The sequence below is a fragment of the Anas platyrhynchos genome, chromosome 24 (assembly GCF_047663525.1).
Source record: "Anas platyrhynchos isolate ZD024472 breed Pekin duck chromosome 24, IASCAAS_PekinDuck_T2T, whole genome shotgun sequence".
NCBI lineage: Eukaryota > Metazoa > Chordata > Aves > Anseriformes > Anatidae > Anas > Anas platyrhynchos.
This window is the reverse complement of record NC_092610.1, coordinates 4,679,380-4,695,227: the sequence shown is the minus strand read 5'-3', so window position 1 is coordinate 4,695,227 and position 15,848 is coordinate 4,679,380. Positions and strand designations below refer to the sequence as shown.

General features: G+C 47.1%; 1 protein-coding gene across 6 annotated transcripts in view; it reads left to right on the top strand.

The window, feature by feature from the left end:
• The window catches only part of LOC101804293 (lethal(3)malignant brain tumor-like protein 4), a 50,011-nt gene continuing 34,163 nt past the window's right edge, over positions 1-15,848 (top strand). The window contains exons 1-3 of one of the 6 annotated variants that reach the window (XM_072027300.1): positions 26-155; positions 9,464-9,630; positions 13,177-13,330. In XM_072027300.1, coding sequence (XP_071883401.1) covers positions 9,517-9,630; positions 13,177-13,330 — 268 coding nt within the window. In that variant the 5' untranslated portion in view covers positions 26-155; positions 9,464-9,516. Of the gene's footprint in view, positions 156-8,166; positions 8,312-9,463; positions 9,631-13,176; positions 13,331-15,848 lie in introns of those variants that run through there. The other 5 variants (XM_072027299.1, XM_027443809.3, XM_027443810.3 and 2 more) reach the window with 5 other exon arrangements.

The window sequence follows — 15,848 nt, the reverse complement described above, 5'->3', positions numbered from 1 at the left end:
CCCGGGGCCGGGGCTGTGGCCGGGGCCGGGTGTTTGGGCGCATGCGCGCAGCGGGCCGCGGGAGCCGCTTGTTGCCGGAGTTGAGGCGCAAAGAGAAACGCGGGGAGGGCCGGGGGAGGCCGGGCCGGGCCGGGCCGGGCCGCGCCGGGCCGCCGGTGAGTGGCGGCTGGGGGCTGGGGGAGGCGGCGCCGCCATCTTGCGGCGGGGCTGAGGGGGCTCGGGGAGGGCTGCGGGGGGCGGGCTGAGGATGAGGGGCTGAGGGAAATGGCGCCTCCGGCGGCGGGGGGCGGCCGGGACGGGTTCGTGAGGGAGGGGTGGGGGGGAGCGGCAGCGCTCGGCCCCTCGGCTGCTTGACGCCCCCCGAGGGCTGAGGGGGTCCCGGTGAGGGTCCGGGGGTCGTGTCTGGACCTGGAGCCGCCCCCTGAGGGGGGTTTGAGCAGCGCGGGGCTGAGGGGGGGCGATTGATGCCCCCCCGGTACCTCAGCGAGACCCCAAAACGCTGAGGGGGCGTCGCGGTGCCGCTGCCGCCAGTGCCCGGTTCCAGCGGTGCGGTGGCCGTGGGGAGAAGTTTTCCGAAATAATTCATCTCCTGGGGTTTTCGTGTCCTGCGGAGGGGCTGAGGGAAGCGGGGCTGGGGTTGGTGTGAGCGAACCCCAAAACGGTCCAAGACAAGGGAATACCGGGGAGGTTTTTGCTGCCTGAGCCAAGATTTCAGTTTGGAGATTGAGATTTAACACGAGGAAGTAATGCCGTCAAGCTTTCCGAAAGCAAATTCTCCAGAAAAAAAAGGCCAGAACGAATAATATCAAGTTTTTACGAACAGAGGGAAGGCCGGTGCCAGATAAACACGGGGATAAATTTAAGACTTCAAAAATATTGATCAGTGTTCCGCATAAAGATTAGCATGGGACGGTCTTAATGATGCTTGATGTACAGAAGAATGGGATTAGGACAATTTCATTGACACTCAGCCCTGCGAGGAATTGGATTAGATTCTTAATATGAAAACACTTCCAGTAATTCATTCAAATACTGCCTAGATGAGTTAAAAAAAAATAACCATAATAAAAAATAACACAACCTTACACACGTTTGTAGTTGGGATTAAGGGATAAAGAGCTGATGTTTGGTCTTATTGTCTGGTAAGGCAGAAACACAGCGGAGAGGAGAGCGGTGCCTCCAGAGCCGCGCTTCCCTGCTCTTCCCTGCCCCATCTAGCTGGACTGCACGTTTTTGGGGGTCAGGACAGTCTTTTCCTCATCGAAAGTTTCTACCTGGTGTTGAAAGATACGGGATAATAATTAGTACGAGTCCCCAGGGTGATTTGCTGGATCGGAGGCTTATAAAGTAATTACAGGTGCAATTATAATGGGGGACGTTTTTGTCCTCTGTGCTTTAGTTTTGGCCTGAAATTGATGGCGCCTTAACTCTGCAAGTAATGCCACAAAGGCTGAACGTGTGTCAAATAAATTGTAACTCATCATGGAACCAGAGCCTGGATGCGTGCTGCCCAGTTCGGCTCAGCACAACCGACAGGCAGGTTGCACAGCATCAGTTCCACTTCTCCTGGCCGAAGTGAATTCATCTTGCCTTCATTGTTTTTATTGCCGTGATAGGTAAGCTGCTGCATGAGGAGTGGTTACGGACACGTGTACTGTGCAGACAGTTCCTGAGCAGCTGACTTCTCCTGGCCTGAGGGTGTGTTTTGTTCGCCTCAAGCATGCCGTGTGCTGGGCACTGATTGCCTGTACATTTTTCCACCCCTTCTTTATTTGCTGGAACTTTAAGGAAGTGGTGGGACCATTCGTCTTTAGACTGTATGTTAAGTATCACCTGGAATTTATTTTAAAAAGCATCTGCAATTTCGGTTTGTAATGGTCAACTTGAAATTCTGTTTCATCTGTAGGAGGTCTAGCTCTCCTTTACCTCCCTTCTATCACCCTGCAAAGCTTTTAGTACCCCACTTCTAGGGATGATGATGATGTTGTATTGTGTGGGTATGAATTTGAGGGTACAGCCTCAGTTTAACCCCCTTGTCCTTTTCCATATGAGCCGTGGTATGTTTTGAGAGGTGAGAGGTGCAGCAGCCCTGATGCTGGGAGCCGATGCAAGTGGGTTGGACTTCAGGAGAACACAGATTCGGTCAAAACCAGACTGAAATGCTGCAGCAGTTGCTGTGCACCTTTATAATCTCCTGTAGGATAACGAGGACATTCCTGAATTGCGCTGTCAGTTCTGTCCCGCACATACCCTGCTCCCTGTCCCCTAGTTTATGGTATTTAATCCATTCCCATCTTTCTCAAGCCTCCAGCAGCGTGTCTCAGTGCCATGTACCACCCAAGGCAGGGGAGAGGGAAGAGGGTGGCACAGCGGGTAGAGGAATTAGATCAGAGACCGGGAGGAAAAATGCCCAACTGCTTGGGAATGAACACTGGCAGCTCGGAGCTTGGAATCAATTAGCAGCCGCAGTGACCAGGGATCCCAGCAAACCCCGTCCTCCCTAATTAGTAGTAGACTGTGCTCAGCAGGTGAAGGGTGCGTGCAGATGTGCTCTTGTGATACCAAAAGGTGCTGGAAACGCCTCGATGGGCAGACTGGTACACTCCAATGTTGGCGTGGTTTAGAGCAGAACATCCCAGTTAGAGATCTGCCATGGCCCAGCTGGGGTTAGAGCCACGTGTCCGTCACTGCAGAGGTGGCAGCTGAGCTTCTGTCATGATTTTGGATTTGTCTTTAAAGTTTAATTCCTTCTCTTCTGCACTTTAACTTATAAATGTGGCAGAGTACTTTCCAGAGGATGGCTCAACTTATAGGCAAAATACTTTCCCTCCTTAGAAAGGACATTTAATTTTAAGTTTAGCAGCTTTTGGCTTGTGTGAGGGTTTTTGTTTGTTTGTTTGTTTGTTTGTTTTAATTTTCTGATTGAATCAAGCTAAATGACGGGATAAAGGCATGGCAAATCTAAATCTGAGTGAACAGATCAGATTAGAGCTTGTTCATGAAGCACACAGGGCCTGTTTTGATAGCTGTAGCTTTGAAACTAAACAAAATGCTTGATTTAAGCAAGAAACCTGCACATAAGCAACAGCAGAGCTCATGTGTGTGGCAGGAGGCAGCCGGGCGCTGCGCAGCTGGGATCCCCATGGCACAGGACGGGTGCTGCCAGTGGGTGCTGCGTGCAGCTGGGAGTTTGGGAGGCTCACAGGGCTGCGTCTGCCTTCCAGCCAGCATCAGGGTGGGTTCTCATGGTATGTGAGCCCCTCTTGTGGTCCTGCTGCTCCAGGTCTTTGTGTGTCCCTTTCTTTTTCCCTGCTGTGAATTTAGGGGGCGAGCTGTGGGTGTTTCAGCCTCCTCCTCTCTTGCCGTGCTGAAGGAGCTCCTCTGCTCCCTGTGCTGCATCCCTGGGGCCAGTGGGACAGCGGTGGGCAGGAGCCTCAGCTCCCCTTTCCCTCTTGGCTCTGGAAATACGTCCCCTCCTGCGGAGGATGTATTTAAGGTCGGCACAATGCAGCTTTGCAAATGAGGTAGCACAGGACTGGAACAGCCAAGAAGTTTTCATATCAATAAACGAGATGCATAGGAAATAGGCCAGTTCAGTGAAGGTGGTGGCTTTGCTTTCCCTTTTTTCACCTTCAAAAAAAAGGCAGAAGCCCTTGCCTGTTCTTCTGGTTGTCATTCACTTGCATTTAAGGTGTTATTTAGCCAACAATGCACGTAAAATACAGCAAATATTGCTGATGAAATTTGTGAGCTTTCTTCCCTCTGCTCGCCTTTTGTGACTGTGATAGCCACCCATTTATTCCTTCTGAAACTTCTGGTGGAAAAGGAGGGATGGAAAACACATGTTTGCAAGTTTTTGTTTGGTTGTTTGTTTTCTTTGTATCTGAAAAAATACTTCTTTAGGTTTTTGTTTAATTAGTTCCTTGACTAAACACTTCATTTTTCAGATTCAGATGGTCTTCCAAGAAGGTTCCTTTCTGACTTAACCTTTGCTCCAGCAGGGACAACAATATTCTTGTGGTTCTGCATTGTGTTCAACACAAAGAAGGCATGTGATGCTGAACTGTTTTTCTGATTCTTTTTTTCCCCTGTATATACAACTCCCTGAAAGAAGTTTGGATATTTTTGTATGGCCATCGCTGCCAGATTGTACTTTACTTCCTTCATTCTCTAGTAATGTTAAATCTAAAAATAACGCTTTGACTGCATACTATACCAAGCTATTTCGAAAACAAATACTGGAGAAAAAAAAACTGCTTTGCAGTTTTTGTTGCACAATTATGTACGGGGAATATGGGCACTCTGGCTCGTTGTGCCTATTGACTTCTGCATCAAATGGGTCTGAACAGCAAGCCCACGCGTATTTTGTACTCTGAAGCTTGCTTTGTCAGTTCTGTATGCTTTTTTTTTTTCCTTTTGAAACACTTGACCTAAGCATGCATTACTCAACAGGGAACAATTGTTGTTGATGTCAGTATGACACATTAAAAACTGTTTTGCTGTAGGTACAGGTAGTATTGGCAGTTAATACTAGCTGCCCTAATGCCAGCCATTTGGGGTTGAGATAATCAACCTTAATTTTCCCCCCAAAAAGCATTAGATGAATATTCGGTAAAGCACAATGTAATATAGCTTCAGAACAGAAGCAAATCAAACAATTAGTGCAGAGCTTTGACATCCCTTTAAAATTCCTATTTGGAAACCTACAGCCAACACGCAACCGTAGGTACCAACATGTTGGAGGACAACGAGATGTTACGGGTAATGGCATGCTCCTCTTGTTTCATTAACTACATCCCAATTAAGAACATGTTTTATTGCGAAATTAATTCTTTGTGTCTTAGTTAAACATCTAAGCGGTGGCTGAACTTTTAGTTTTCCATTAGAATAACTACTTTTTTTTTCCCTCAGCGCTACAATTTTTATGTTGCCACAAAATTAACTTTCTCTGGAGTCGCGAATCTTACAACTTCCTTACATGCCGAGGGAAAATAATTCTGATCAAGAATGATGGACGGTATTCGGATCTTGCAGCTGGTGTTGGAGAAATGGGTGCAGATTTAGAAATGGCAAAACGTGGAGTATCTTACTGGGAATATTTTAGGGCACTGTTCCAGGGGTTGCGAAGGTGGCAGTAGTTGTGGGGGCTGTTTTCTGTGTGGCACTGCAGTTCCGTACTGGGTGTGTGTATTGGGGGATTACAAGTGGTTGTACTGGGGGGTTACACGTGGCTCTCTTTGGTAGAGAGGCCGGGAGCAGTGGTGGCACAGCCTTCTGTTTTCGTGCTTCCTTGGTGCCCGGTTCCCTCCCCAGACCCCCCCATTCTTCACGAGCATGAGGAGCTGGGGAGGAGAAGCTTGACAGTAATGAATTTAATGAAAGCTATCAAAATGAAATTAAGGCACGCTTGTGCCGCTGACAGCAAGCATTAACTGCGGATGTGGAAGGAGGTTTTGTACCTTCCGTGCGCCCTCCCTTCTCTTGGCAGGAGGCTCTGCAGCCTGGCGCCGAATGCCTCCTTCACCTTCTGCAAGAAGAAGGGCAGGAGGAAGACGTGTTGCTGACTTCGAGATGCCACACAAATGTAAAGAGAAAGGTAGCAAAGGGAGCGCAATTGCACATGATCCAAGGATGGCTTTGGGAACGTGTGAGCTCGGGCAGCGAAGCGCCATGCCGTGCCGTGCCGTGCTGCCTGCTCACTTCCAGCACTCTCACAGTGGGGTGGGTTTGTGCTCAGGAGAGGTTCCTTGCAGAACTGGTGTTCGTGCCGCCAGCAGCCTGTGCAGCTGCTTTCTTGTGTCAGCTGGGCTGAGCGTGTGCGTGCATTGCTTTTTTCTGTTTGTTGTTTCAATTTGGCACGGCTGTGTCAAGAAACAAGAGATAGCAGCTTACGAGCTGCGATGCTGATCTGGGCTTAACACCAGGCTCAGCTGCTAGGTGTAGAGGGAGCTCACAATATTGCTGACTGATCTTATACATTGATTAAAGCCGCATGGCCCCGCTGCCTGTCTGTTAGGCTCCCAGCACAATAACAGGTAGGCACAATCCATACATTGTGTGTTTCCAGTGACCTTGCAGTGTCTGTATGGTACAAATGAACACCGCAAACTCCCTAAAACCAAACTAGTTTGTCTTAGTGGTCCTGTGGCAGAGCTAAAACACGACCTGCTTGTGTCTCCCCAATTCATACCTGTGCTGCCAGCCCATTTTTTTCCCTTCATTGACACAGCAGATAGCGAAAGCAGCTATGTCTTACTCGTGCCATTAAATGCTTGCTGGTGGCTACAGACACTTCCTTTTGAAATGTGGTCGTGTGGTTCCATTGCAGGCTCGGAAAGTTCATTTCAATCCCTGGCTGGGCTGATGAGGTTCCTGGAGGTGAGGCTGGGCTTTTGGTAATGGTATTAGCTCAGCCTTGCAAAATATTACTTGCCTGAGGTGAGTAATATTTTTTGATGGGTAAGTAAAAGATCATCAGTCATCGGCATAGCAGAGGACAGGCAAACAATTTTTGTCTGAACTGGTAAGTTCTCAAAGCAGCTCCTGAGACCGGATTAGTTGTGCTCTGCGAGAAGTCATTAAATTTTTTCTCCCCCCTGTTTAAATTTCACTAACGTCATAAGAATGAATGGCAGCTGGAATATATTGGGTGTGAGATAACTCTACCAAATCTTACAGGAAACTGGGGATACACAGAGCTCCGAATCCCAGCTTGCTTGAGTGCACATCCATTGCACTGACTGAAATGCCCAGCTTTCCTGGGTTTCCCGTTCTGTTTCGGGAAAGAAGGGTGATTTGTAAGTGGATTATTCCCAGAACAGCACAATATCAAATGGTTTCCTTGATGCCAGCTGCTTCTCGAATGGAGTTTTACCTGCTGGTATACCAAGGCTCAGCCAGAAGGGCTGTGAACTTAATATTGTTGTTACTTGATTTACAGCCTCTGGATGTATTACCCCGCTGTGTTTCTCACATTTTACCCTTATATAAAGACCCTGAAATCCTCGTGTCATTGGCAGTCAAGCTGGCAGCGTGTGAAATGGAATTTCTGCTGAAACGTTTCTCTTCCCGTTAGGTCTGATGGTGCACAGGGAAGGATAATGAACCCCAGTCCACCCATTTAGCCCTCACGCTTTTATTTGTTTGTATGAACTTGTGCCTTTTTTCTTTTTTCCTCTCCTTTTTTTTTCCATGCTAAGGCAAGATGTATGTTAAAAGCCAAAACTGGTTCTCTGCAGGAATGATGGAGCGGCTTCCCAAGGCTGCAGTGTGGCTCAGTGGCAGAATTGAGTATTTCTGACTTCTTCCTATGGGTTCCCTATCTAAAGATAAAGCACAGAGGTCTGGGTGGTAGCATATTAATTATGAACTATTATCTCTGCCAGCACGCTGGTCGTTTATCATTTAATAAATCTGAATCTCCACCTTGGGACTGGCTGACTCATCGTAGCTTTTCTGCATCTTCCTTTGCATTGTTTCTGAGTCGCCTAGCGTTGAGGATGAAAGCAATCACGCGAATAGGGACAAATGGGAAGCATTTGTGCTCTTCATGGCTCTTCAAAATGTTTCAAGTTAGATTCTGCTGTCTGTAATTGCACAGTTTGCTTCCTTTTATTGGGCTATCTTGGTTTTACTGTAGATCGTACTGGTAGGGAGCATTATAAGAACAGTAATTTCTTCATTACATTTTTCTAGGGCTTTTAATAGATTTATAAAACACAAGAGATGAAAAAGGCCTATTATCATATCGGATCTTCTCCGGGTAGTACAAGATAGTTTGGTATGTTATACTTCTTGACAGTTTTCCTCGTCCCATTTTAAATAAATCCTGCAGCTTAATTACCTCTGCTCAGGTTCTGTCCGATTACTTTCCAAACCCCTCATCCCCGAGGGAGCTCCCTAAATAGTCTTGGTGTTGCAGCTTCTTTATTTTCAGAGCCTGAATGTGAAGAATAACATCTAAAAAGTGTTGTTTTTGTCCTTGTTGGCACTGGCATCAAAGCGTAGGCTACAAACGAGTGTTTACAGACACACAAGGCTACATCAAATATTAACGTACAGCGAACCCTCGGCTGTGGTCACTCGATACCAGGGGACCGGAGCAGAATTTAAATGCAGGGGTGAATCTTCATGGGGCTGGGGGCGGTTGGGTTTTGTGTACGTAACCAGGGGCACCCACCAGGTTCCGCAGGTCGGTTGAGGACCGCTGGGAGCTGAGCAGGCGCCCACGGCTTTGCTGCTTCCCACTTGCAGCCTCCTGGCCCTATCCCGCTGGGCTACGTGCTGCTGAGCTTCACACCTCGGCAGGACTGTAAGTAGCTGGGTTTTTACACCCGGGGGTGAAAAAAAAAAAGTAAGTCCTGCAGGGTTTCGGCTGTGATACCCCCGAGATACCTGGTAGTGCAGTCCACGTACATCTATCCTGCTTTTAACCTCAATAAGATCATCACAGAGAGCTGCTGTGCTGGAATTGCAGCCGCAGGAATGCGCAGGCATCGTCAGTTACCCTGCACCAGGTCTGTGGCTTTGCCTTTGGCTGGAATAAACCTGCACTCCCAGCCTGCAGATAGATGGTGTAGCACGTGGAGGACTTCAGGTCAGGAGTTGGAGCTGGGCTGCCCAAAGTTAAGCACCCGGTGGTTAAAACCTGCCCCAGCCATGTCACTGTAAAGCTCCTTTCAGTACTCATGGGGAGAAACAGTCTGCCAAAGGCAGATGGAGCAAATTGTTCTTGGGTGATGCCTGCTTTTAGAGCTGGGTTAAGAGCTCAGAGCAGCCTTGTTGACCTCGGGAATTCAAAAGTCAGAGCAGAGATTCCCCACTCGGGCAGTTCTGGCCCATTTCAGCAAGAATGCCGTTAGACCTGGCGCTTGGGCTCTGCTCTGGGGAACTGAACAGCGGGTTTTGCTCACACTGCTGAAATCCAGGAGCTCACACCCCTAAAATGCAGCAGTGCTGCCAGTTCAAGGTTGTGGATCTTTTCTTTGTAGGCAAGCAGTGATGTTCACAGCTTGAAAATATTCAGGTTACATTCAAAGGGCAGTAACAGTTAATTTATGGTCAGTGTTTTAGAGTCAACCACAACAATCGTTGAATATTTGGGAACTGGGGACCCGGATAGTTGTATGGCTTTTAATCAGCTCTTCTAACGGAGCCCGTTAGTTCATTTCCTGGGAGACGAGGGCAGCACAAGCACCAAAAGCATTTTGAGAGCTCTTTAGGATTTCTAGCCTAGAGCCTAAGCATTGCAGCAGTACAGAGGAACCTGGCGACAGATGCTGCTACTCCCCGAGTTGTACAGATTGGTCACAGTGGATGTGGGATATGAGTTTGTGCATGCTCCTGTGTATTTGATTCTGTCAATTTAAATCCTGGTACTGCTAATATCCAGACCAAAACTCCCACTGAATCCAGAGAACCCAGGATTTATTATCTGCCTCTTTTTTTTTGTTTTGTTTTCAAGCCCTAGTTTTCTTTCTTAAAATTAAATAAAGATCCCAAAGGCTAAGCAGAGAGATGGAACAGAATGTCTCGGAGAGAATCGTCACCATCCCGCCACCAGACTACGATTTACTGAATGCCTTAGACTGGAAAGACGGCATTGGTACCTTGCCTGGTAGCAACATACAAGTAAGAAACCAAGGAACACAATAAATGAGCAACCACCATGCCTTTGGCACCGCACACAAGTTTACAATATATTCTCTAGTTTGCAAATAAGAGTTGTGCAGAGGAAACACTTTGCTTTAAGCAGATGGGTTGGCATTACCAAGCAGGTGCTGAAGGTTCAGGGATGTTTCTGAAAGCCTGGTGATACTTCCTTCCCCCTTCTAATTTCTTGCTCGATTGATTTCTAAAGGTAGGAAGTGTTTTAAAGAATTGTTTTCTGCCGTTAGAAATTATGGGCCTGATCTTCCTAATTCTCAGTCACGTCCATACAACATACTCGGGCAAGAAATCCCGTTAAGCTCAGCCCAGCATGAGACACTTTGTCATGAGTGAATACCTGTGGGGTTGGGCCTTTAGGTTCTTTTCACAGCAGTGGTTATTTTTTGCAGCTTTGACAGCTGCCTGTACCTGACATACTCATGGTAATGTCTCCAGTACGGTTCTCATGTAAATCAGACCCAAGATCTGATGGTCACAAACGAGGTGTGCTGTGGTAGAGGGGGGAGGAGGTGAGTGTCAGTTGACTGTTTCCCAAATTACCTGCAGCTGTTATTTCAGTTTGATTGCACTTCTGATGGTTGGGAATGAATACAAAAAATTGGCCTCAAGGCGGCGAGTTCTGAATCTGGGAAAAAAATCAATCTCGAGTGAAATAAATTGGAGCTGAAGGGACTTGAGAGCTCACAAAAAATCGTATTGTTGGTATCACATCAGGCATTCAGAATCAGGGTCTCCACCTCCTAAAAATGCTGACAGTCTCCCCCTTCCTCTCCTCTCCCAGCTGTGCAGAAAAGTCTTCTCCATGGGCTGCCCGACCTCGCATAGTCTGCGAGGAAAATGCTTCTGCCTGCAAATGTCAAGAGAACATGGGTGAACCTGTGTTCTTGGAGTATTTTGAGATCAGTGCTTGGCTCTCCCACCAAACAGGCATGGAATTGGGTCCACTGACTCTCTAGGAGGCTCATGATCATTTTGCAGTGGCCTAACTTTTCTGCCGTGTTTATTCAGTCATTATACTTCTGCTGCTTAAAAGAGCTGAGCAGTGTATTGCCACGGGTTTTCTCTTAACCAGCAGTAACGCTCATTTGCAGCTTCACCTCTTTTGGTTCCTTGCAATAGCAGGGAACCAGCAAAGCACCACCACACTTACTGTAAGAAAACAAATGATACTGTATTATTTTATGTTAGACAACAAACTATAAGAGCACTGATACCGTGGCTGCTGAGCGTGGTAGCAGTGTGGAGCGTGCTAACTGGCTCCACAGGAACCTGCTTCATTCTCAAGATGCCAAACACTCTTTCCTAAAAAAAATAAAGCCAAACAGCTTTTTCTTTTTTTTTTCTTTTTCTTTTGCAGTATAATCTTTTTTTTTTTTCCCATCCCGTCTTTTCTTCCTGCTGTATTCCAGTTCTTGCATGCACAATTAAATACATTTTCCCTGAATTCCCTTTTCAAAAGTTCTCAGCAAGGACAGATTATTTTTGGAGAGTTTGTGTGAATTTCACATTAGCAAATGTGCTATGTTGAACTGCTTTCTATATGTAAAAGAAGCAGCAGTCCTGATAGAAACAGTTACACATTTCCAGACCTTCAGGATGAAGGATGTTGCCTTGAGGAAGTGGGGAATGAAACCAGAGATGGGTTCCATAGGTCAGCCAGTCCTCAGCACAGCTGGGGAACTGTTAGTAACAATGCTGGACATTTTTCTAGCAAACTTTTGCTTCTGGGGTCCTGGGCTGGGCTTCCCAGTTCATATGGCACCAAATAATAAAAGGAAGCCTTGTCTTCACTGGCTTGGGCTGAAGCAGGGCTCGTGATTTGTATGCAGCAGTGTCCACCCCAGAGACTCATCTGCTAACACCCAGCGATGCTGGCACCCTTCCCCACCTCCAGCTGTGAGCTCGCCTTCGTTTGCTCTGCTGCTTAATGGCACGTGGAGCTCTGGAGGTGCTCCTTCCCCTGACCTTGTGCTCACGGTGCTGAGCTGTCCTCAGCAGCGATGGCAAGGAACTGCTGAGATCCTGCACCCGTAGGCTACTGCTCCTCTGGCATTGGGGAAAAGCGAGAGGTTGCTTCTCTTACAACAGCCAGGCTCCAGGAAACACAGAGGCCCACGTAAATTCTTTCTTTGCAATGGGCTGTTTCTCATCTTGCTGAAATAAAAAAGGTGCTCCGGGTCTTAGGGGCTGCAGAGGAAGAAGTGAGCTCTTAGAAGCAAGTCCAGCATCTTTGAATCCTTAACAAATACAGGCTTCCGATCAAAAAGAGGAAGGAGGGGGAGGAACTTTTGGGATGAGGCTTTGATAGGGGGCTGGAGGCAGGATTTGGAGACCAGGAAGCGTGCAGCAGTAGAGGAAGAACAGCACTTCTCAATGCGACGAGGGCCCTGCTTCAGAGGTGAAGCACTCGCTTTTAATCTGGGTTTGCCAGGTTTGAGTGAAGAACGGGTGGCTGAGAAAAGATCTCAAGCTAATAAACTGCTGTGAATAAAAGCTTTGGAGCAGAGCTTGCAAATGCAACCCACCCGGTATTTGCCTCTCGTTCTGGAGTTCAGCAGCTCTGTAGTGCAGACAGTAGAGAAGATCAAGGAGTGACTAATCTTCAGATTAGTCTTTTTGTGTGCGTGTTTGATTGCCTTTGCAGATGGGGACTAATAAAAGATGCGCATTGACGCTATTTGGCACGCTGCTAATTTTATCTGGATCCATGAAGTGTGTTCCTAGCCCAAGACGTTTTTTAAGCTTAAATGATAGTCTCTGAAGTCAGACACATACCATTTTTTTTTCCAGGCTACCCTATGGGTTGATCACTTCCCTGTGTGTCTGCAGGAGTTTTCTTCTTCTGCATCTCAGTTTCCTCTTGGCCTGCAGTAGGGCAGACGGCGCGTGTGCAGGGCGTTAGGTGTGTTTCTGGGCTGTTCAGGGGTGGTTTGTTCAGATGAGTACTGCGTTTGTGCAGTCCCAGCTGTGCTCCGAGGTCTGAGAAGCACGGCCAGCACCAGCTGGGAGCACACACTGCATCGTTCTCTGCTGCAGCGTGGCCTCTCCTTCAACAGCTGGGTGATTCCTGCTTGCACCGGGATTTTAGGGAGCTTGCAGTATCTGATACTTGCAGTAAAAGTAATTGTGCTTTGCTGGATGTACTTGACCCACCAGAACAAAGGTTTGGGGTTGAATTGGTTTTCTGCAGGAATTTATTCTGGTGCGTTTGTCAGAGGTTTGGGATTTATAAGGGGAACAGATCAAAGCAGGTAGAATAACGTTGCTTTCCTCCTCTGATGGTGAAATGCACCATTGGGGTTCTGGGGGCCCGCTGCTGGCATTTTGAGGAAGAGTTCTGTGTTTCGTATTTTTGTCGTTAGCTATTTTTATTGCTTTTCTATGTACATACAGCCATTTCTTTTTGTCCCATACCTAGTTGCTTCTCAGGGAATCCTATTCCTTCCTGCCCCCTTTTCTAGCCCATTTGCTACTGCTTATTTGCCTGCTTTCTTCTTTTACCTGCAGTTCTTTTTAAATGAGTTTGGAATGCTAGAAATCCTTACTGAAGCAGAAGCAGAAGCCATAAAAGCTCTTTCAGCCTCAGCTATAAATGCCAGCCCAACCAGCTTTGCTCCTGCTGCTGTCAACGCTTCCGCTGCCTCTAGCGCTGATTTGGAAGGTGAGCCTTTTGCTGTGGGACAGAATATGTGGTTTCTGGAAAAGCTTCTAGAAACAGGACTGAAGGGTGTGTTTCAGCAGCGCCGTGCTCCCTGACGCAGCGTGTGAAGTGAGTCACTGCCTGTTTCGAATGTTGTAGAGGTATTTAGAGTGAATGTAATTACTGCAGAGTCATAACAGAGCCCGGCTCATGCGTTGTGCGCTCCTTTGTGGAAGGTAAGTGTGGTTATATAAACCATCTGGGCTGGGTTTGCCACTGTACTCAAACATCTCGCTCACACGGAGTTTCAACTTAAACACCGGGGTCTCCTTAACTGGTGATACTGGGATGTCGGAGCCCCTTCTTTCCAGGGTAGTGGTTCAGCAGTGACATCCTTAACAGGGGTGATGCACTTGTCATGACAGTGATTAGGTCTTAATCTGTATTAAACTGAACTGTGCCTGTTTTAGGGCTTTGGGATCAGAATGGTCTGGTATTACAGACCTTACTAAACACTCGGGCTCCAAAATGGAGGGGTTGCACCCCCTGGGAGGAATTCCAGCTCCATGCTGAGTCCTGAACCACACTTGGGAATTGCCCGGGGCATTGCTGGGTGCCTCAGGCCAGCAGTGCCCTGGGCTGTGCTAAAGATGGGAATAGCTGAGGTGCTCTGGCTGATGTGCTAACACAGATGTGCCTTCGTTGAGTGCTGTTGGGGGTGATGGGAGCTTCCAGTGAGATTCCTCCGTGTGCGTTCAGAGCATGAGCGGCTGGCACAGCGCTGTGCCAGCCTGGCGTTGGTGGCCCAGAATGAATCCCTGGTTTGGCGAGAACACCCTTGAGAGTTGCCTGTAACCTGGCTCATGCCGATAGGTGCGTTGTTAGCCACGAGGACTTAGTCATTTCCAAGGCTGCTGAAATCCAAATTAGGGGAAATTGTTTTAACAGGGTAACGTAAGCATGTTACTAGACATACACATCAATATAATGGACAAAAAATATCTCAGATGGTTCTTTGCAGACCTCTTCTTACCCTGTTTCTCCAGAAACCAGTATTTGAAAGCAGATTTACTTCTGTTAGCCTCTGAGCCTTTTCATTCCAGCCCACTTGGTTCAGCTGGGCAGCCTCACTTGGTAAATCATTTGTTTCCTTTAATCAAGGGTTTCAGTAGAGCTCTTTGTGAAAGTGCCCAAGCGATCCAGTGCTGGATCGCTGGTCAAGGCAGGGCTGTGTCCCTGAAATCGTACACACCCATGGAGGGAATTTCTTTTTTGGGAAGAGAACAATCTCTCCTCTTGGTGCTTGCCTGGACAAGCATCTGCCAGTTGGCTCTTCCCCGGGATCTTGATGGAACTATTTCTGTTTTCTGGTAGGAAGGCTTCATACCTTGTTTTCTGGTAGGAAGCCTTCGTACCTGTCTACCGTGTTGGCTCTTTTCATCTCAGAATTCATTGTAAGCTCTGCAGATCCACTTTGCTTACAGGCATTCGCTTATATTCCTGCTGATTGTGGGTAGTTCTTGCCTGCGAGAGCTGTGGAAACGTCAATTCATCAGGCAAAGAACCAGTGCTTACATGGTCACCTCAGCACTAAGAATTTTTCACACCCTTTTAATCCAAGTGTATTCCATCTATCAGCGTGACTTCTATTTGAGCAAAGCTCTTCAAGCTCTGTTGCTCTTACACGTTTTCCCTCTTTTGCCTTCTCCTTGCCTGGAATCATTGGTCCCCAGTGGCACCAGGAGAAGCTTTAAGTAGTAACACGAGCAGGCTTGTGTTCGCTCTGTGTAGGCAGTCTGTCTGCCAAATTCCAGCCAGGACCATCCAACATCCCCTATCAGTCCGCAGGGAGCAATCAGATATAAATGAAAAATTTCAGTCATCTCAACAGAATGAGTGCAAGTACTGGTAAGGAGACTATGAAAATGCTTTTAAACAAGAAGCAAAGTGACTCGTATCTCAGTGTTTTTGATTGCCTGGTGCCTTGTTTGCTTTTTTTTTCTCTCTTAAATGGCGCGTACAGGAATGAATTGATCAAACCAGTGCACACAAACGGTGCCCCAAAGTGCAGAATATGAATGACGTTTGCCTAAGAGTCCTGTGCACAATTTGCACGTCAGAGAACTTGAGTGAAGTATGCGTTGGGATAGCACAGATGCCTGGTAATGGGGATTACTGCAACCGTGTTTTATTAAAATATTCAACATAAATTGCATTAGGAAAAAGCCAAACATTAGTAGAAAGTAAACAGTATACTGGAGTTACTCCTTGTATTTTCATGCTTTCATTCAGAAGCAAGATGGATATATACTCCTTGCTAGATTCAGAAATAATTGTTTCTATTTTCCCATCAATAATGCTATTTTTAAAGACTGCCTATGAAAGATTTTTTCCTATGTACAAAGTGTAGATAAAGACTGAAGTTTTAAAACTTAACCAACTGTATTTAAAGTATCCAAACAAAGTGGGCTCATCTGACATTTGCTTTTCAAGTTAGAGGGTTACTAGGAATAAAGAAATATAAAAAGATCTGTAATTG